Raw genomic sequence first — 24000 nt, 5'->3', positions numbered from 1 at the left:
GAGCTTATGTTAAATTCCCAAACCAAGAAAATTAAGTCTGAAGATCTTAGATGACATTTAATTTATACCACTGACTTAGGCATTGGGGTCCATAATGTCACCCCTTCAAATACCTCCCAAATCCATGAAAAATGGATAGCTTTAAGGTGTATACCAAGGCTATTACAGTAAATAAGGTAGCAGTGAGTTATAACACCAAAACATTTTACCGTCCTTTAGGTTGAATGGAATGCTAGACACCAGAATATAATTTTGAATTTGCGTAGTGAACAGTATCTTCAAATTGATTGAGTACTTAGATTCATCATGCTAAAATTGAAAGGTTTATACTACCTAACTTGAAGTCTTATTACACAGCTACCATAATCATGACAGTACTGTATTGGTATAAAAATGGACCAGTAAATCAGTGGAACACCATAGTGTTCAGAAACTGACCTGTGCCTGTCTTTGTCAATTGTTTTCAAACAAGGCACCATATTTAGAGATAAATCTAACAAAGGATGTGTACAACCTCTACAGTGGAAACTTCAAAACACTGCTGAAAGAAATTAAGGAAGACCTAGACACCTATACCATGTTCATGGATCAGAAGACTTAATATTGTTAAGATTTCATTTCCTCCTACATTGATCAATCTAAATCCAATCAAGCATTTTTAAAAAAATAAATAAATTAAGAAGCTGATTTTAAAATTCATGTGGAAATGCAGAGTTCTGCAATAGTCAAACAACATTGAGAAAGAACAAAGTTGGAGGACTTTAAGACCTATTATAAAGCTACCATAATCAAATTATTCTCATGTTGGCATCACAGTAGACAAAAATGTCTGTGCAACTGAATAGAGATTATAGACATAGACCTACTCCTACGTGGTCAATTGGTTTTTGACAAAGGAACAAAGGCGATTTATCTTTTCAACATACACTGTCGAAAAAATTGGATATCCATATGTAGTAAAAATGAACTTTGATCCTTACTTCATACCATATGCAAATTCAAAATAATCATAATCTAAATGTAAAACTTACAACTGTGTAAATTTTAGAAGAAAAGAGAAGAGAAAAATTTTTGAGACCTTGGATTATCAAAGATTTCTTTGATAATGATATCAATATAACCCATAAAAGATAAAAAAGATAACTTGAAAAATTATTAGTTGATAAATTGAAAGCTATAAAGTAATAACTTCTCTTCAAAATGCACTGTAAAGAGAATGAAAAAATAAATCACAGGCTGGGAGAAGATATATCCAAATCACAAATCTTATGAAGGATTTCTGTGCAGAATGTGTAAAGAAGTCTCAAAAGACAATTCTGAGGAAACAGACAACCAATTAAAAAAAGATGAAGAGGTTTGAGCAGATACTTCACCAAAGAGTATAAATGGGTGGCAAACCAGAGGTGGGCAAGGTGGAGCAGAGGAGGGGAGAGTTAGCAAGAAATTGGTAAAGGGCCACAAAAAATGATTATATTGTATAATGTTGAATATACTAATTATCCTGATTTGAGCATCACATATTGCACGTATTGTTATTGATATTCAACACTGTACCCCACAGGTATGTATAATCAATTATATTTCAATAAAAAAATTTAAGAAGTATGGCAAATAAGCACACGAAAAGATTCTCAGTATCCTTAGAGAAATGCACATGTAAAGTGCTGACCACATCACATGTTGGTGAGGATGTGGAACAAGGCAGTTCTTACACACAGCTGGTGAGAATGGTCTAACTAGTTTGGAAAACAGTTAAGCAATTTCTTACACAGTGAAAATATACCTACCATATTACACAGCCATCTCATTTTGGGGTGTTTACCCAAGAAACAAGGAAATGTATGTTCATGCAGTGACTTGCATATGAAGGTTCATAGCAGATTTATTCATTCTAATAGCCAAAAATGAAGACAGCTCAAATGTCCTTTAGTGGATTGATGGATAAGCAAACTTGGTACATCCCTATAGTATAATATTGCTCTCAACAATGAAAATAAATGAAGTATTTACACCTGAAGCAACATGGATGAGTCACAAAGTAATTATGCTGAGAGAAAGAGGCCAGACAAAAGAGAGCACATAGTGTATGTTCCCATGTACATAAATTTAGAAAATGCTAATAACTACATATAGTGATTGGAAGCAGATTTGTGTTGGCTTGGGGATGAGATGAGCAGGAGAGAGAGAGGGTACCAGGAATCCTTTGGGCGTGATGGTTGTGTTCATTCTCTTGATTGTGGTGGTACTTTTATCAGTAGCAAAACTTATCAAATTGTGTACTGTAAATATGGATAGTTTTTGTTTTTACCTTTTTTGTTATACCTCTTGAAGCTGTTTAAAATGTTTTATACATTCTTCCTTATGTGATTGATCTAGACAGACAACTGTCAAGTTAGTAAAATACTTAATACTGTGTGTGATTTCATCCAGACCAGTGCTCCCTTTGTGGTTTGTTTTTCATGTGAACTGTACTTCAACATCAGTGTGCAGTTAAATTACTGTTCATTGCATTTAATGAGCAAACTCAGTTCTTATAATGAACATTAGTGTTCACAGATATGTTTACGTGAGGATGTTTATATGTTTCCATGACATAGAACATTCCTGTGTCAAATTTGAAGAGATTGAGCTATTTTCCTTTAGCCTTACACAATATATAATATATTGTCTCAAATTAAGGCAAAATCTGCCATCATCATGAAAGTGAATTTTTGTGTAAGTCCATTTATTACAGTTGAGTTGTGTATAGATAGCAATTTCAGTTACTTGACCAGAGGTTTAGAAACTGAGAACAAAGAGTTATTCAAGCAGACTTTGAGTGACCACTTGATTTGGGGTGTTGTAAATGGTATTTATCTTAAGGACAAATGGCTAAAAGAGATAAAAATCCCTTTCAACTGAGATTTTTACTCTGCTTTGTATATAATCTTTTTTTCTTTTTTTTTTTTTTTTTTACAAGAATAAGTCAAATAGAACTATTTCTTGGCACAATCTGTTAAATGATGTCTTTATGTCATTAATTATTTTATGTGTGCTGGCTGTTTATCTTTTACTAGTTATGAGCTCTTGATGAGAGCCATTTGTGTGCTCCTTGTTTTATCTTTGTGAGAGACTTGTTTACAGTTCTCAGTGTTTAGGCAGTTCTGTCATAATAATGATAAAAACAACTGGTTATTGAGCACTCTGCTAAGTGTGCTCTTTCTATATTTTTGCTGTCTTTAATCCTCTCAGTTACCCTGCATGTTTCATGGTATTACTCTCCTGATCTTGCTAAAGGAGTCTAACAGCAAGTGAAATATGGCAAAACTGGGGTCGGAATTGAAGTCCATCTGGCTTCATCTAACTACTCAGCTGTGCTGCAATGAGAGAAAATACCACCAAATGAGATGTATATTCATTCAGTTAAATGTTACAGTTATGGGTAAGACCATAAAAATAGACTGAGAGAACACAGGACGATTTCCTACATGTTCTGATTTTCAGGACAGGTACCATTTTGTTGATAGCCAAATTAATGTTGAGTAATACTAAACCAAGATATTTCATTCTTCATTTTCTAAATAAGTCAGTATACTTATAAAGCTATCACAAAAGCAAGAATGTAATAAATAACAAGTAGATTTATTGAAAATACATAAAATTAATCTATCGTAATGCGGTATTTCTTAGGAAAAAAGTCTTAAGAACAATATTAGCATATATCAATTGTTTTTTTGGAAATAGGTGAGTGAGATTTTCTCTGGTTCCTCACTGTCCAATCGAAATGTAACGTGAGCTGTAAGAGGGGTCCTCAGAAACTTCACAGAAAGATTTGTATTGTCTTTCAATTCCATTTTTCCACAAACTTTTTGAAGTACTCTTATACATATGTAATTTTATATTTCCTGGTAGCTATATTAAAAAAGAAAAAGGTGAAATTATTTTTTGTAATATACTTAATTTAACCAAATTTATCCAATGATTACCATTTCTACACTAAATCAATCTAACATTATTAGCAATATTATTGGGTTTATACTAGGATTTTGAAATTTGGTGTGTATTTTATACTTCTAGCACATCTCAATTCAGAAGTTAAATTTTCATCTGAAACAAGTGATCTATATTTATATTTGATAAAACTTACTCTTCAAAAAGTAGAGTCACATTCCCATCTGTTCTAACCATATTTAAACATTTTTTTAAACACCTGAGTCCAGTATTAGTTTTTAAGTTTAAATTTTCATCAGTTAAAATTAAATAGCCATGTTTCAAATGCTCGCCAGCTGTTGTAGCTACTGGAATTACAGACTGGTAAGACGTGATTCTTTGCCTCTGTGTGTAGGGGGAGGAGTGGTTAAGGGGGAGCAAGGCATCAGGTGAAATGAATACTGTGTTCAGGACACCAGCCACACAACTGCATTACCGCTGTGTCCTGTGTGCCCTCGCACTTCCTCCTGGCTAAGATGTTTATTCCTCCTGGCTAAGATGTTTATGTCTGCTGGTTATTTGAGGTAGTGCAGAACGCTTGTGGAGACTGCATTACCGCTGTGTCCTGTGTGCCCTCGCACTTCCTCCTGGCTAAGATGTTTATGTCTGCTGGTTATTTGAGGTAGTGCAGAACGCTTGTGGAAAAATAGAATTAAAAGATAATACAAATCTTTCTATGAACTTTTTGAAGACTCCTTGTATTATTTTACAAGTTGGTATATTTTAAAATGGTATTAAATATTATTTTAAATTATTTTAAATATTATTTTAAAAGGCCTCTTTTACTCCATGAACTGTAACTTCTTTTACTTCTAATGCTCTTTTAAGTAGTGTTCATTTATAGCTTGACTTTATTTTTCTTCACACTTAATGTTCAAATTTTAATAAGTTTTATATTGTATATTCAAAGTATATCTCTGTTATGCTTTTCTATGGTTTAATCTCACTGAGATTTTTATAATGGCTGTAATGAAACATAGTTTGTTAAATCATTCCAAATATAGGAGCTAAACCATACCTGTAATTTAGATTCCTGTTTGTATAAGTTTTAAAATATGTATACCTGTTTGCATTCTAATACAGAAACATAAATCAGTGATATCTTTTATCTTTCTCATTCTGAGAATATTCAAAAATCCTAAATGTGTGGAGTCCATTAAAGTATATTTTTAACATTTCATGGAAATAAATTTTTTTAATTGTCAATACCAGGTTTAGCCCCTTATTTTCAATTATTATTATTCATATGCAATATTTCTTGATATATTACAGGAGAAAAGCCTTTCAAATGTGATGAGTGTAACTTTGCCTCCACAACCCAGTCCCATTTGACTCGGCATAAACGTGTGCACACTGGAGAAAAGCCCTACAGATGCCCCTGGTGTGACTACAGGTAAAGACGCATCACTGAGCAGTAAAGTCAGATGGGACACCATGAGGATTAAAATCCTGTTGAATAACCAATAGAAGTTAGTTTTTCTAATGAACATGAATTCACATACTTTAAAGTGTACCTAATTTTAGTGGCTATTTTTAATAGACATTTTTTAGAGCAGTTTTAGATTCACAGTAAAATTGAGAGGATATACAGAAATTTCCCATTTACCCCATAGCACATGCACAGTCTCCCACATTATCAATATCCCCACCCAAGTGATACATTTGTTACAATCAGTGAACCTACATTGACACATCATTATTACCCAAAGTCCATAGTTTACGTTAGGGTTCACGCTGCATGTTGTTCATTTTGTGGGTTTGGGCAAATTTATAATGACATGTATACCTTGAGTATCATACAGAGTTTAGTGACTGTTTAAAAAACATAAAGTTCTTTCCCATTTTTTTATCATCTTAACATTTAGGTTTTGTAATTATTTGTTACACCTGAATTTCCAATTATTTTATTTCATTGCTCAAAGTAAGGACCATTCCAATTATTCAGTACATGTATGGTATCTTATCTCCTATGAGTAAAGCACTCATTTAGACAATGAAGATTATATAAGAAATGTTTCCTGCCTTTTAAGGATGTTATAGCATAGTAAGTGACTTAATATTGATTTCAAAAATTATAATACATATTGGAATGGGTAAATAAAGAGAGGAGTGAGCACACAGACGAGGATCACATTGAGCCGAGATGAGGTACTCACAGAGGAGAGAACATCCCAGCTATGGCATAAAAGATGGTTAAATTTCAAGGACAAGTGTGTTCTAAGAGGATGGGGAGGTGCTTACACCATGCAGAATTTTTGTGCTGAAAGCATCTTGGAGGTCACGAATGTTCAGTCCACTTGCTGGGGTCCACAGTGGGAAAGTAATATCCACCAGGTTGCAGAGTTACTTAGTGGCAGCGGCAAAGCATTGGTGTAGAAAAGTGTGTGATATATGCAGGCAGTGCCAGATCATCTGGCTTTATCGTATGACAGGGTGTGTGTAGGGAGGTGTGGAGGAAGATGAGACAGGGAATAGAACATGCAGTCAGGTCAGGCTGCACTTGGAACTTGTGAGAGTGAGTTTGCACTCCAGGTGGTGGTTTGTGGGACACCAGGAAGTTTTCAGGCAGCTGGATGACAATCTGTCTTAGGAAGCCTGAACTCGAGAGTGAGAACCTTCTTCATCCTGCAGCCAAAGATTCCCATTGTCCTGCCAAAGGTCACATGGATGTTAAGGGTATGTCTTTAAATGCAGCCCACTTGTGCTGAATTTTAGAATATGTTCATTAAACCTGAAGCCTTCTTTATTTTCTATTTTTTTGGAAGAATGAATTTCTTTTATTCCAATTGGCTATTTTAATAGATTAGATAAGCCTAATAATCAAGCAATTTCTACTTAATTTGTGGTGGGTACATATAATTTCAACAGCATAGAAGTATCATTATGCTGAAGGCTTCTTTAAAAAGTAGACTTTTGTATTCCTGTGGATGTAACTTGTGCATTCAGCAAATATATTGCCAGAATCTCTCTTAACAGCCACATTATTGCATTAAGTTTTATGTGAAAGGTCATCGAATAGTAGAGAGATATTACAAATATATTTCGTTTATTAATTATTCATTTATTCAACATTTTATGAGTTGTCTTTGCTTAATACTAGATTGGTGTTTCTTGAAAATTTGGTAAATGGCGATCCAATTAGAGGTAGATAAAGAAATTCTAAGGTGCTGATAATATGGGTTCTTTAAAAAAATAAACATTATGGAATGCTCTTTTTCTTTGTTAAGGAGATCATAACTGTAGTTGCCTCCCTCTAAAACACAGAAAAGCAATTAGAAAATTAATTATAAAAATTTTCTCTAATTATTACTCTTAACTCTTAGGAATATATCCTTTCACTGTGTACTCTATGCATAAGGTTTTTGTTGTTTTGTGGGGATTTTTTGTTTCTTTCAGTATAAATTTTATTTTTCTTAACAAATTATAACTACCTTTTCCTTGTCAATAGTCATTCTCCTGTATAACTTATAAGTACATTTCATAATTAAAATTTGTAATATTTCCTTCTTATACTTATAACATTTATTTATTATAACATTAGAAATAACATTATAAGACTGTTTTGACAAGCAAAAAATTTTTAAATGTGGGGAGTTACTGATAACAATGGCTACTGAATTAGCTTCAGTATGCAGTCTGGTATAAGCACGCTGCATGAGGATGTCGGTAAGAGCCCAAGCTGTATGAAGGATCCAGGCTCAGCACGCACTAACCATGTGGCCTTAGTCAAACTGTTTAACCTCTTGGAGTTGCCACTTCCTCATTAGTAAAATATGTATTATTACTGGACCACCCTCATAGGATCATTGTGAATATTAGATAAGAAACATTGACATTACTTAGCCAGAGCCTGGCACATTGGAGTCTTGATAAACATAGGGCCTTGTTTTCCTTGTCTCCTCAGGTGAGTATATATAGCATGGTTATAGGTTTTATTTCACCTTTTAATCTCTGGTACTGTTCAATGAGTTAATGCAGGAGTTCCAATGTCCTGAAGGTCTTTAATGTGTTAAAATTTCACCTATAATACAAGCCAAGATGGATTTTTAAATAGTTTTCAAAGTAGTTAAAAATTTATTAAATCCAAAAATCAGTTGCTGGGTAATTGCTAGTTTGAAAACCACTCTTTTGCAGGATATGCTGTAGCTTCAATACATGCATGGCCTAAGTTACACTGATAAACAGTAGCCCATCATGAAGTTTTTAGACGTGTATGCCATTTTCAGGCTTTTACTCTGAAAATGCTTGTACTTTAATCTTATGCATATCCTTAATTTTTTTAAGAGTAAATTCCTAGAAGTATGGCTTAAGGCTTTTGATAGTACTAATGCAAAGGTTGCTATTTGATTTTTTTTTTTTTTCCTTTCTCCAGTCAGTAGTGTGCTTTGATAGGCTCTTGGTCTTTGTATGCTTAAAAGTATTTTAAAGTATTTCGGATTTTCTTGGTTAGAAAGTTGTTATTACTTTTTGCTGAGGTTGAGGTTATCGTACTTGTCCCCTATTCACGTTATCTCCTTGAAATAGCATAACCTGCTCTGAGTAGTGCGTGTGAGCCAGCTGGATCCCATCCATGTGATGCCTCTGTCAGGTCCTGCATCAAAAAGGAGATGGAGTTTGCTAAGTATATTGTTATTGTCTGTTGAATTAATACTTAGGACCTTTAAATCCAGTGATATCTACCACATTTCCTTTTCAAATGCTAGTGTCCTTGATAAAAAGATAATTTTTATCTTTATTAAAACTTTTGAATAATTTGATTATTATTGAAAGTGAATAGTTTGAATACTTTCTGTTCATCCAGCAGTTTTACCGTTCTGTGTACCATATGGATAGTTTTGCTTTTGCTAGTGAACAAAAGGCAAGTTAACTTTGACCGGGAGTACAAAAAACTTGCAAGTATAAGAATACTTCTGTATTTCAGCGCTATGGATGAAATGTGGAAAGTAAAACAGATACCTTTGTTGATGAGAAAAAGATTTAAAAATGGGTAGATAGTTAAGTTCAAAAAGATTGTTTTAGTTGCATAGAGTAGGAGGAACAAGATACCATATCTGCTTCACATAAACAAAGGAAATGTCTTCTTTCACTGGATAAATAAATTTGAATACCTATGATTTACATAGATTTAAAATGCCTTTAGGATGATCTCATATTTCCTAAGCAATTTATTTTATTTTCATATTTACCTTATTAGTAACTTTTCATAATATTTTATTGCTCAAAGTATTTAAATAACTTTTTCCCATTTTGATTTTTATTTGCTTTATATAGATAGATAAAAATTATTTCTGTATTCCTTATCTTTGTCATTATTCCCACTTATTTGCAGGTAAGTTACATCATTAGAATCTGAAATATTACTTAAATTTCATTTGAAAATATATTTCTCATGTTATAAATTGAACATTAGTTGAGAAATACTAGTAGTTATAATTATTCATGAAAAATGCAAATATAGATTTGTTTACAAAAGAATTTTATAATTGGTCTTTTGAACCTGGGGCTATTTTTCAAGTTTGCATTATTAATTTAGGCAATGACATCTCATTCTATTCAGATGTAAACAAGTACTCCTTTCCTTAGCTTTTACTAACTAAAGTATCCAAATGTCTAATCCATTACATATCAGTACATTCCATTATTACTTCAAAACTTTTGCACCATTAATTACTATTCATTATAATTTCAAAGAGTAAATTTAGATACATAGCACACTGTCCTACCGTATTATTTATGCAGCAAGTTCTTTAAAGTTGTTTTTACAATAAAATGGAAACAGTGTAACATTTTTCTATATTATTTCCCTTTGTTACGTATTGCCATCTCTGTATTAATGGGAGAAAGAAATAGAGAAATACTTTGTTATAGTAAATTTCCTTTCTAATAGTATAAAATCCTTACTTCCCCATAGAATTTGTTAATATCAAACTGCTTTCTCTTTCACTTATCACACTGGCTTCCACATGAGAGTAGATGCCTTTCACTAAAGTGGCCACAATTGGATGTACATTTACATGGAAATTATCTGCCCATTGGCTTCCATTTTTTCTTTAGGATTTATGGAGGAAATACAATAAACGCATATTAATAAACCACTGGGAAGTCACGGAAAGTAACACAAAATACTACCTGCAGTATTAAAAATATTAAGGATGATCCTATATTGTACTTTAAATGTCATTTAGTAGATATGGAAAACTAAAATTCAGTGCCAAGCCGTGGCAGTTCCATCATTTGTGTACTGTATCCCTATGATCAAACTTGGGAGAGCAGCTGGGTTTCTTAAGACTAGTTTTGGCCAGGTTTTTTTCTCAACTGCATTACTGCCTTAGGACTTTGAACCTTACACACTCTTCTTTTTTAAAACTGATTTTTACCCTTCTACTTTTTTCTACCATTTTTCTTCTTTATTCATTACTGGAAATCATAGCCCTGAATAGAAATACCGTATCTTATAGAGCTGAAGAATAAAATCTACAATTCCTATCTCATATTAAAGATTCACCCTATTGTTTTGCTAAACTTGTAGGAGATACAGTTTGGTTTTTTTTTTTCCTACTTAATGGCTGACTTAGCTCTTAGCTGGTGTTTTCCATAGACGTCATTAACACATTAAAGTAGTTTTTGCTCTCAAGAGGATTTTTCATTCTTTTTTGGGTGAGGAGTAGGCTAAGGATATTTGAAATAACATCTTAACTCAGGTGGTGATATCTCAACTAGAGATGTGCTTATCTTTTGTGATACACCCTAGTATCTCTCTTATTACTCATCTGAACATTTCGTTTAGTATTTCTAATCAAATCTGGTAAGTTCTTACCCATGTGATTGGAGTAGAGAGAATTTGCTGTTTGTTGCCATCATTTGAAATCTGTGTGTATACTAAAAAATTTTTGTCAAAAAGTACTTTTAATTTAATAGAATTCTATCAACTTTGTATATCCCAGAAATCATTTTTAGGGAAGTTTTTAAAGATGTAATGAGAAAATAATTGTATTTATAGTCTTTGCTTACTTACTCTGAACATTTGTATTAATTTCTTAACTATTTCTATAAACTATCTCAATTATGAAAAATTATTTTCAGATCATAGATAATAGTATACATTTTTATACAATTACAGAATCATTTTATGTTTATGTGTAGTTAAATAACAAGGCAAACCTTCTTAGATATTGCGGCATTAACTATTCAGCATACAAGGGGATTCATTGTTCTTGTCTTGCATTTGTTTCAGCAGCATCCTATGTTAGGGAGACTAACTCCACAGGGGATAATTTTCTCCTTTTGGATAATCTCTTCAGAGAGTTTCAGTCTTCCTTTGGCTTCCTGTGCAGGTTCATAGATTGTACCAGGAGAAGCAATGGATAGAACAAACTTGGTTTTGCCAAGTTTGTTACTGAATAGTGATAATGAGAAAAAAATAGCTCTTTTTCTTTACAGCAGTATGTCATATACACAAAGTGAGAGAAGTGAAATTATACATACCAAAATGAATGGCACAAAGTTTATTTTTCTGAGGAATGAGAGGCAGCATTTATTTGTTTTGGGTTATTTTGAAATTCTCAAAGAATAAAGACACTACATAAAGATAATCCAATGAAAAAATCTTGTATTATTATTAGATATAACTTATATTTAAAGCAATTTGATTGATTCCACAAACCTAGTTATATCAAAGTAGACTTTAAATCAAAACTATTTTTGCCATTTAAAGTACCATTCAATACTGTTTATCTTATATATCTCAAGTGTATATTTCTTTATATTTTACTGTATTGTAACTGCTAATCCAGTTAATGGAATAAAAAAAAAATGTACCAGGCTGAAAGATTAGTTTGAAAGCCTAAAAATCCAGTTACTTTCTAAATTTTTCTTAGAATAATGATTCTGAGGCTTTCTTCAAACTGTGATAGGCTTCTTTTGGAAACCTGATGCACATATCCTGCTGTGTATTAGTGCTTGCTCCTGGTCAAGCTACGCCTCCTGCTTGCTACCTTCCCACAGTTCAGCTGGCCACAGGTAGATGTCAGTATCATGGCTAGTTATGAAACCGTGTTCGGTCATTGCCAAACATAAATACTGCTTAAAAAGATTCTCCTAGTAAGTGTCAAAGAGATACTTTATGGAATTATACTATCTTTCATGTGCAATAGATGTTTCTGGCAAGTTTAGTTGGGATTTTTTGAGGGTTTCTCTAACAAAATGAAATCAATGTCCTTTTCAGGTTTTATGTAATGAAGCATGAAAGCTGTACTGTATGTTAATCTCTTCCTTTTTTTCTAACATGTCTGTCCTTTGCTGCAGAAATTGAGTTTTTCCTGAATAATATATTTCCTACTTCTATCTGCCCATTTCTTTAGTGAATTTTATCTCAATTAAGTTCCAATTATGTTTTGGATTTGGTTTTTTATTTTCTGTAATGTTTTTGTCTAATGTTACTTTTATATATGGCGTATTTTAGTTATACTTTTCTTCCCTGCCCTATAACACAAAAGCAAATAGGTTTTTAAAAATTTTTGTTTCAGCAGGCTATGTATTGATGATATATAGCACAAGTATTTATGTTAGGCCTTTAATTAATATTGGTAAAATTTGGGCTGTATTTTAGTTATACTTTTCTTCCCTGCCCTATAACACAAAAGCAAATAGGTTTTTAAAAATTTTTGTTTCAGCAGGCTATGTACTGATGATATATAGCACAAGTATTTATGTTAGGCCTTTAATTAATATTGGTAAAATTTGGGCTAGCCGGTTAGCTCAGTTAGGTAGAGGTGCTGCTGTTAAGACCAACGTCCAGGGTTCCATCCCCGTACAGGCCAGTTGCCAAAAAAATTGGTAAATTTTAATCTAAAAAGTTTAAGAATCTTGTGGACTTGAAAACAAACAGATTCCATAGCATTAAAAATTACAAATTTGTTCAGATGTCTTTAAAATGAAAAGAATCTGAGATATTACTTTTTGTTTATCAGTACAAGTTGTTATGTATGTTGTTGTAGCTGAAATAGGCATTGAGATCACACATTAATTAGAAGAGCCATTTTGAACACAAAGTGACCATACATTCCCTCTGCTATCTCTGAAAGTAGAATCCAGATAAACATGTTTATTTTACCTGCTATTGTTGAATCCCAAATCCAGTCATTATAAGAGGACCAAAACTATCTTTGGGGATGGTCTTTCTACAAGGAATTGCTATGGACAGTCCCTTGGGTGGTAGTTAGATATATCTGTATATATTATAGTAGAAAGAAAGGCCTTAGAGATGAAAAAAAAATAGAAAATATTTTTTTGGGCAGTAGTCTTGCATAATAACTTATTCCTCTGACACTAGAGCTATTATCACACAACAAAACACTTTATTATGTAACTATCTATATCTACTAGCATTAGAGGCTCATACAATGTAGCTTATTAGGAAAACACTATAATCACTAGGAGGGGCTGACAGCAGTCAATAGAATATCTGGTGCATCCCTACGGTGTGTGATTGGATTTAACCTCAGATGTGGATCTGAAAGTAACAAGACAGAGTCACTTTGAACTATATAAAACTTTGACCAATTGTCAATTTAATCAGAATGCTAAGATACTAGTTATTTTGTTTTGCTTTCAGCTCCTTTGTTTCAATATACTCTGAAATACTGCCTCTCTGGGGTCTGTACAAAAATCATAGAAGAAAGAAAGAAAATCTTGGAACATTTAGAAATCGTGATGCAATCATTTTTGTGAGGTAGAGGAAGTCAAGGTAGCTTGCGTATCGGCATATTTTCTGATACTTATACATTAAACTCCCTTTATGGAATAATATGCTACCTTCTGTGGTAGCGTATATTGTGTATATTTTGGTTTTTCCTTAAAAATTTCTGTAAAGACAATATTATGTCTTTTATAAATTTCACATCTTCTCAATTAAGGGAATGTAGCACAAAGTCTTTGTTGGCTTTTTCGTATTTGTATTATTTTCCTACTTCCTATATTTATAAGAAGTTCTATAGAAGGAACTACTCCTGAATTTTTACTTTTTTAAATAAAACAATGTTATGCTGTTCCTTATTACAGAGCTACAAGTGAGCTATAATTCAAATAAACTACAATTAGTTGTCCTATAACATGATATGTAACCTGATATTTTTTTCTACAGGGAATTTTAACCTCATATTAATCTTTCCTCTTACTCCTTAAACTTTAACTTTTTACTCTTAATTATTTTGGCTTGAATCTTGCTAACCAATTCTTATCCCTCATTTTGTATGATTTATATCAGCTATGACACTGTTAGAGATCTCTGTGTAGGTTTTGAGTATATGTTGATTAACTTTACTAGGTCTTTTCTTCAATACATTTTGTTTCTTCATCTTAAATTACAACTTTTAACACATATATGAATGTTATAAAACAAATAAGAATTTTCCCATTAAGAGAAAATGTGGCAACTTTTGGGTGTTTTTGCTTAAATAAGGCAATTTAATCTCTTGGATTGCATTGTTTGGCAGGGAGAAGTGGTTGACATTTAAATTTCAGAAATTCATTCTGATCACAAAACCTCAGATATATATTTAATTTTAGCTAAACGTAAGATTCTGTTCCACTCTCCACACCAAAATTATACTTTTCATTTGATTGAAAGTTGTCTTCTCACTGCAGCATGCCTGGACTGTAGGACATGTGAGATTATGTGGTAGACAGTGGCAGGAGGCACATGTGGGCTTTTTACCACTGTGCATGCTGTACAGTTTGATTTTTACTCCAAAGGCAGTGGGTAGCTGGAGAATGTGAGCAGGAAAGTGACTTCTGCACACTTCACTTTGCAAAGATCACTGGTGTAGTGCAAATGATGAATTGGAGAGGGACACCACAGTAGATGGGAGTTCGTTTAGAAGATAATTGCAGAGGGACAGGCAAAAAATAATAACGGCCTAACCCTACACTACTGCTATGGCAGTGGGGTAGAGAGTGGGGCAGGTAAACGGAGGCAGAACAAGCTTTGGCCGGGGGATGGGGGGGGGGACAGAAACACCTATTGACATACTTTAAGTGCATTGGCCAGGGCTACTGGGTAATGATGGTGCCATTCAGGGAGGCTCTCCCTGCTGGAGAAGGAATGCCCTTCAGGAGAATGACCGTGAGCGTGCTCTGGGATGTGTTAACTTTGAGACATGCCCACGGGGTATCCAAATGGGAATGTGTCATAGGTGGGAGGGTCAGCACTAATCTGTGTGGAACTTGAAGACAATGTGATTAATACTTCCCTTGAAGAATTCGGGGCAGGGGAAGCAGAGGAGCAAACAGCCAGTGCAGAGAGATTGGGAAGCAGGCTCAAAGAAAAGCACTAATCTGTGTGGAACTTGAAGACAATGTGATTAATACTTCCCTTGAAGAATTCGCGGCAGGGGAAGCAGAGGAGCAAACAGCCAGTGCAGAGAGATTGGGAAGCAGGCTCAAAGAAATGGAAGGGAACCACAGGAAAGAGCGGTGCCCTGCATCGAGCAAGAGCGGACACATGAATGTGGGCCACCACTGCAGCTGCAGGGCTCTAGCTCTCCTGGGAAGGCCAGCTGTGGTGACATGTTGAGGACAGAAGCCAGGGCAGTGGACAGAGGTGAAGCAGTGGCAAGTGTTCATGCGGACTGGTGTTTGAAGACCCTGAAAATGCTGGAGCCGAGGGAAGGAGAGGTGGTGGCCGTGGGACGGGCAGGCAGGTGGACACACACACACAACATGTGCTTTCGTTTGCTTGCAAAGGATTGCTTTGTAAGTTCTGCTTAAATGCTCACATGCTGAGGCAAGGGAGCCAGTTGAAGCAGTGAAGGCTGCCGAGCATCTGCGAGCTGAGGGCAGGTGCAGCGCGGGGCACTACCAACAGGTCAGTCCTCAGCAGCCACCGTATGGGGCCTCTCCCTCCTCATGGAGCGCAGCACTTAAAACCTCTCGGGCTTTTGTGCGGTTGCCCTAACAGTGATTCCACGTTTTTGGGTACTGCTTACCACCAAATTTCATCTCTTCTCTCCTCCTCCCCCAACAGATATACACCTAAACATTGGTATTTCATTTGCCTTCTGTGAAAATTTCTACAAAAGGCCGTACTGCTTCAACTGTTATTTATTAATTTAGAGATTTGCTTACTTATAGTTAACAATTCAGTATAATCATTTAACAACACTCATTTTAAATGTAGTTTTTTAAAATGTGACATCTTTCTGTGACTTGCTCTAAACAATTTTTGCTGATGTTTCAGGGTTTTTGTAAGGTCAATAAATTTAACAAGACACTCAGATGACATCATAAGCCAATCGAGGAACACCCAGTCATTTATTGTGATGACACCTGACCTCCATGTGTATTTACAGCCCTTTTGATTTGTTTTTGCCTACCTTTTATTTGTTTGGCTTATTCCAAATAACTATGAACATCATATAACATTTTTTACCCATGATTAACCTTATTCTATTTTGTGTTAAATTTATTTTGTTTTAAAACTTCCGTTGAAGACTGTTTTAGATTCACCCCTACCTTCTTCAAATTAATTGCCATATTTCTAGAAATGTGTAACTCTACTGGAGTGTGTCCTACCAAGAGGAATGTAATAATAAGGATTATATGGGTGTTGGAGTTAGTATGTGTATGATATGAAAAGAGAAAGCAAATATATCACTCCTTAGGGTGAGATAGGGTACATGATTTGTTTTCATGACTTAGGGTGTATTATAACTGCTGAGTGTTCGTGTTAGTTGTATTAAACCACTAAAAAGTGGAAATAAGTCATCTATATTGCCCCACAGGTCAGTGTGTGCTAGTTTTGCATTCACTAACGTTTTGTATGGGTTTCCTTTGATTCTGTTAGAGTTTTTGCTGCCTTGTTTCATTGTAAATTATGGTTACCACAAGATTGTTATGACTGTTATGATTGTTATTTTTGGTTTTAGCTTGTTTTTTTACTTTAAAAATAAAAAGCACATTTTCATAAAAAGCAACTTTAAAAATAAAAAGTACAAATCAAGATTGTTCTGTTTTGTACATCTCCTCACAAATTTTTGGCACCCTTTCTGTAAGTACGAATAAAGATGGTAGAAATAATCACATCAGTGGTCCTAAAGTAGATTAGTCCTATCATTGACAACATTGTTTTGTTAAAATGGTGAGGAAGCCTCATTTTATTAGGCTTACATAGCTTTCTTAAGGAAAAGAGACCAAAAGGTGCAGTGGGGACGGTAATAATGAGTGTGTCAATTGGAATGTATCCTCTCAGATGCAAGGAACTGGGTGCTCATGCCTGAGAAATATATGGACAACATCAGCATATATATATATATATATATATATGTGGTTTAATTACATGTTCTTTCCAATTAAAGATTTGTGTATGGTCTTTGAAAAATGATGTTATGAATGTAATGATTATACAATCCAAATCTTCTTGAGTTATCTGTACGTACTTGTTTTTTAACTACATATGCACACACACACTTTATTACTTTCCTTGCATCTCTTTTTAACAAAACAGTTTTGTAAAGCACTGTATGCTCTGATGTAAAAGAGACTCAAAACAAGGTTTCAGTTTTATTTTTAAAGGTTAGGTTTTTTTCTTTTTCTTTTTCTTTTTTTTTTTTGGTTTTTGGTTTTTTTAAAGTTTAAAAGTGGAATATATGTTTTCTTTAGCTGTAAAAGCACAATCAAGGCAACATGATAAGTGAGTCAGTGTTGTAAAAGTAAAACTAATTTTGCCTTCACTCACATGAGCTATAGAAGGAGGAAGCTTTATTGTCCCTGGGAAGGTGATAAGGCAGAGTAATTGTATATTATACTGTCCTGGAACATCTGCCTGAAGACTGTTGGAGCAATTCATCTATCATGGACGATACAGCATGTTTTGTCTTTTTGCTTTAACCCATCCCCACTGCTAGCCTGCACTGAGGTTTTGATAGGGACTGCGCCTGGGCCGGGGCTCACATTAATCAGTCCCCTTGTTCAACACTCCAGCTGACATAATTACAACCTGCGCACAGCAGTTATTCAAGTCGAGTCCTTGTCACTCGTGGTGCGAAACTACACAGCTCAGATCCCGGAGGAGATTGCCTTATCACACAGAACAAGGGCTCGCAGGAGTCGAAGAGAATAGAAATGGGAAAATGTCTTCCGGGAGTACTATATATTCCTTTAAAATAAGACATTTGAGAGACTTACAAGGGACAAAGGGAAGCATTGTGTGCAGGGACTGAAATGAACTAGTTATTATTTTTAAATGGATTACATGGTGAATTTTTGTAAAAATTGACGTAGATTATTAAATAAATTTAGTGATTCTGCGTCATCATTGACTCTATTTTCTTCAAAGGTGATCACATAACTTTAGAATTATAAAAGGTTTATGTCCTCCTTGGTAGGACTCAATAAAATTAATAAAGTATGCATTTTAAGTCTAATATTTGGCAAATAGAGACTTAGAGAGCTTTGTAACAAGATAGTTAAAGCTAGGGAAACATTCTTTCTAAGGCTTTTTAAAGTAAATTAGGAGGTTCTCCATCTCCTATGGCAATGTAGTACGAATACTTGAGAGAGGAGCCAGAAAATAAACTTTCTAGCTCCTTTGTTGCACCTCCTTGCTCTAATCCTCCATTGGGTAGATGACCTCCCAGTTCCTCCGACATACCAGGTGTGAAGGATGGGTTCTCCTTTCAGCCACTTAAGTAGTATTTAAAATTTTATGGCCGCCCCCACCCCCGCCCCTAATAGACTACATGAGACTGTGAGCATGTGATGATTTATGTGATCAGGTCTGCCAGACTGCCCACTAAACTGTGCTTCTGTGTATGAATTCCAAAAGTCGTTGCTTTAAATCTAGCCTTTTTCTTTTTCTCTTAGACATTATTGGATTGTCACAAGTAAAACCAAGTTCTGGCCTAGACTATCAAAAATACTGCAAAACACTTCTCATTATGTAAAAATTTTACTTATATCACTTTAAATTTGAAAAACTTTCAACTAGAAAAGCCATAATAAATTATCATTCATATATATACACACACATGTGGATGTATTTCTATTACTTTATTTGTAAATTAATATTTTTATTGACTTATTTCAAGCTGAAGTTGTAAATGTATGATTTTATATAGTTTATGTCCCTTTTGTGAATGTTTTGTTTTTTTTTTTAATTCCTTTTTGTCTTTTTTTTACTGACCGGTAACGGGATCGCAACCCTCAGTGTCGCGCCCGCACCGGGGACCGGCAATGGGATCACAACCCTCGGTGTTGCGCTCGCACCGCGCTCAGCCAGTGAGCGGGAACCGGTCTCCACATGGGATCCGAACCCTCGGCGGGAGCGCCGCCGCGCTCCCAAGCAGCGCACTCTCCAGTGCGCCACCAGGCCGGCCCGTGAATGTTTTTATATACTGTTTTTGCCCTAACTCACCTCTCTTAAAAATATGATTTGAATGATTGCTTGGATTTAAGAGGATAGTTAGACTACATTTTTCTGTATTATTTTAGTAAAGACCTTTTTTTCAGAAGGCTTTTCATACCTTTAACATATCTTAAACTGCTTTTCCTGGTTTTACAGTATCTTACTTTGCTAAGCCTAGCTAGTTAACAGAAGTAGAAAAAATAAAATGTATCCCATGAGGAAATTATTAATTTATAGAGATGAAGAGTTGTGTGGTCTATTTTTATTTCAAAGAGTGGCAAAATGAGAAGAACCTACCAGCAGACTGCTCTCCAGGCAGAAGTCTAGTGAAGGAAGAAGTACAATGTGCAGGGCCAGTTCAGCATTCTGATTGGTACGGATTTTGAGCTTCAAGCAATATTGTTAGCCACCTTGAAGAAATGTTTTTGTAGTCAGATAAATTTGGGAAACACTATATTGTGTACCTTTTCCTCCCCCTGCAGACTCACAGTGATCAGCATATTAAAGACTCACAGAATTCCTGCAGCAGAGAAATATATGTAATTTTATTTAATCAAAATATGCCAGACTTACTTGGCCATGGAAGCCCTTTTTCCAAAGTCCTAGAAGTATCATGCTGGACTATTTACATTTCTTTGAAGGATAGACAACCACTAATGTCTGCTAAGCATGTTTAACCTATGAGCCTTTGGGATATTAGTTTATTATCCACACACATTGTGAAGTATCTAATAATTGCTTAAAGTTACTAAGTTTCACTTTACTTACATGAGCATTTAGCTTGTTGCTTTGATGTCAGATGGAAGACTTCTAGGTTGCTCTTCTTTCCTCACAGCAGTTGCTTTTTGTTCTTTGTACTGACAATGTATCAGTATATTAATATACTGGTTAGTATAGATCAGTTAGAAACAGTGAAATGTATTTTTTCTCTTTGAGGCTACAGAAAAAATAATCAGGGAGAAACCACTATTCTCCAGGGCTTGCACTAGCCAACGAGCTCTCTTCCCTTCGTGATGTGGAGGACAGTCCAGCTCTTGACTTGTGTAGTTCAAATCACTACACAAAGTCAGAGGGGCTATTCTTGAAGTGTTAAATTTTAAAGAAATAATTTGGGTTTCTAACAGAAAAAGTTCACTGTCATTTCCTACCATTTCTTCCTCATTATCTTCGTTGTTCTTCAATGGAAAGGAGGTTTTTAGATTTAAAGCAGGTTCTTCCTCTTATTGGTTGCAGGTACCATGAGCAGAGATTTGAATAGAGTAGTAATTTAAGTGAAAGAGAATGTGGGAAACATGAATGGTGAGCAAAAGATGGGAAGTTCTACATATTCCTGGGAATCTAAGGAGCAAGAGTAATAGTGCACAAAAATCTTATATGACACACATATCAAAGGCAGTGGCATATAGATAGGTGAGTGTACCATCAATCAATATCATTTGAAATCAGTGGAAGTTAGTAAAGCATTTTGAATAGTGTGGAAAGCAAGATAATGCAGGCCATTAGCAATTAAAGAGTCACTGAATGGGAGGTGCAGTGGCCCTGTAAGTAGATGTGTGGAACTTTAAACTGTTTCAAAGTTTTCAAAAGTTTCCTTTTATGAAGCACAGCACAGCCTTTTGTTAGTATTCTTGATGGACATAAGTCATCTCTCATCAAATCATATTCTCTTTGAGGGTATAACCACAGTGGTTTATTTTTATGTTTCTTTATAAGTAGTAGGCAATAAATATAGTTGAATAAATTCATTTTTAAAATAAAACGTCAGTACTTAGGAAAGTAGCCATTTCTAGTAACCATAGACTTCCCATATATACCAAAGTGATACTAAGGCTTAAGTTACTTCTCTTCTGAAGTGTTTAATCGTGGGTCTGAAAGGCTGGGCTTGCCCCCATGTCTCCTAGAGCAGCACCTCGATGTGTAGAGGCTTTGCGTGCATCACGGATAGGACAGTGTGGTTGGTGACTGCCATGGAGGAGCCTCTCTATGAGCACATGTTAGTGTGCCAGCTGCACACTTGAAAAGTGGATGTGGAGCCTTGGACAGAAACCTGAGGAACCAGGATAGTTGTACCCTCTCAACAGTGGTGGACAGGACCAATAATGCATCAGTTTTCATCCATTTCCATGGTGACTTACAAGTTTTTCTTTCTTACAAGACACTGCTCTGTTTGAGGATCACCTTATATCACATAGGAAACATTAACAGAATTATAACTGAGATATGGAGAGAAAAAACTTAAAGTGTATCAGTTTGTATTGTCATAAGGATTGATTCAAAGGGTTGAGATTTAGGAAAGGCAGGAAGTAATGAGTAAGTGATCTGATGGGAATTATGTATCCTTTGTAATAGGTAGTTACCAGTTACAATAAAGGGAAAATGAAATTCATAAAATTTAAAGCGAGATGATCTAGAAATTATCCAATTAAAATTTGCTTTTGCAGAAAATATCTAAAATATTGTATTTTGTGATTACCTCAGGTGTCTATAAGCTATAGACACTTTTTTTTTACTTTTATCTTAGTAAAAAAAAAGAGGCATTGGATAATTTTCCACTTAATGTAATATTGTATCATTAGTTTTGAATATCTATGTTACTTAAACTCTCATTAAATGTACCATTATTTGTGTACATTATTTTTACTATTTAAAAAGTCAAAGTTGGGCCGGCCCGGTGGCGCACTGCGCTAGTGCGCCGCTTGGGAAGCGCGGCGGCGCTCCCGTCGAGGGTTCGGATCCCACATACAGACCGGTTCCCGCTCACTGGCTGAGCGAGGCGCGGGGGCAACACCGAGGGTTGCGATCCCGTTGCCGGTCCCGGTCCGGTACGGGGGCGACACTGAGGGTTGCGAACCGTTGCCGGACACGGAAAAAGACAAAAAATAAAAAAAAATAAAAAAAATAAAAAGTCAAAGTCTTACTACGTTGCTTCCATTCTCAGTCCTCCTCTCATTTCATTCTCCTGAGTTGCACTTAAAATTATTTATATTTTTGTCTTCTGAAGATAACCTAAGTATTTTTCAGTTTGTGTATAGGCAGCATCTGGATGTTGTAACAGATAAGGAAGTTAGCTCAATTCCCCATTCCCGACCACATCTCTCCTCTTTTCCCTGTTTTTACTATAGTATTCCTTCTGGTTTTCCTAGTGATTACCTTTACACCTTGAGTTACTGTATTTCAGTTTTTTGCTTGTTTCATCAAATTGATGCCTCCCTGTGTAAACATGAGAATCATTACGATTAAGCACTAACACCTGTGTCCAACTTAAGTCATCTATGCCATTTCTTTCATTCTTTATAACATTTCATTCTGTACAATACCACACAGTCCAGTTGTTCTTTAAAAAGGTCTTTTGATTATATTTGCTTTATATGTATAACACAAAGATATTCTCTTGAATAACCTAAGTGATCCTAAACCTTGAATGAACCTAAATAAACTAAGCAAAACATAAAAGTTTCCTTGGACTTGGAAGCCCTTCCCTCAAGATAATTACCATTGATAGTTTACTTGGCTTCTTTTTAATAGGCATTTAATGCCTTTTTATATCTATATGAGTATATGTACATATTTTAAATGTGCATGTGTATATGTTTATATGTGTATATGTATATATTTTATGTGTGTGCATATATACGTACACACATGCTGTATGTGTATATACTTTTGAAAAGCTGAAAGGACCCATGTATGCATTTATCTGCAGCCTGATCTTTAAATTTTTTTACAAAATAGTATGTCTTAGAATTCTTTCTGTTTTAATACGTAAAGTCTATCTTATTCTATTCAATGGTTTTTATACAGCAAATAAGGATGAATGATCAGATAGTACACCCACCCGGCCTTCTTCATCAGAACTTACTGGGAGAAATTCACAGAGACAGGTGCAGTAGCCACTGTTCCTCTCCTCAGGCTATCTCAATAACCCGTTGTACTCCAGAGCAACATGCAGGGATCTTGTAGTACCAGACATCATACTCTGGGGAAGTCTCTGGCTCTTGGACTGTGGGACTTTTGAGATACACGACTGGGGAAGTACCAGCCCCTCCAGGTATAGTCAGAGCTATGGTGAAGCAGTCGTATGACCTGGTCTACCAGATCTCTTGCCTTGTTCTGATGCCACCAAACATTCATGACTGGAGGAGTACCTTTCTGTGATCAGCCCATGCCTCCCTCCCATTCTCCCAGGCTGTGGTTGGCTTCCATCGAGCTCTGTAGGAGAAGTTAACTTTCCCCTCCTGGAAGTATAGAATCCCTTAGTACGGATGCACCATAAACTAATAAACCATTTCTCTATTAATGGACATTTAGTTTTAAAGTTTCCCCTACTGTTTAGGGGAAATAATGGTTTAATGACTCTCCTTGTAGATAATTTCTTAGAAGCTGAATTTCTGAATCCAAGGAGGTATGTATATTTTAAATTTGAAGGATGCCATAAAATGTCTTTCAAAAGCCTTTGCTAACTTTGCCACTGGTATTCATTTTCCCTTACCAATATTTGATATTATTGGTCTCCTTAAATTTTGCACATCTGCCACCTTAGCTTTTAATTTGCATTTCCCTGGTTTCTAGAAACACTGATCACCATATAATGCTTACATAACCATTTGTATTTCTCCAATTATGAATCAATT

The 24000-nt window shown here is 35.0% G+C and overlaps 1 protein-coding gene across 1 annotated transcript in view; it reads left to right on the top strand.

Moving 5' to 3' along the window:
* Window positions 1-24000, top strand: part of LOC103589677 (zinc finger protein 407-like) — a 344176-nt gene that overhangs the window by 144771 nt on the left and 175405 nt on the right. Inside the window, exon 7 of the mRNA XM_008571718.1 lies at window positions 5242-5362. Within this exon, the coding sequence (XP_008569940.1) occupies window positions 5242-5362 (121 nt within the window). The remainder of the gene's footprint in view (window positions 1-5241; window positions 5363-24000) is intronic.

Source organism: Galeopterus variegatus, unplaced genomic scaffold, assembly GCF_000696425.1.
Source record: "Galeopterus variegatus unplaced genomic scaffold, G_variegatus-3.0.2 Scaffold712, whole genome shotgun sequence".
Lineage (NCBI taxonomy): Eukaryota > Metazoa > Chordata > Mammalia > Dermoptera > Cynocephalidae > Galeopterus > Galeopterus variegatus.
This window is presented reverse-complemented; position numbering and strand designations above follow the sequence as displayed.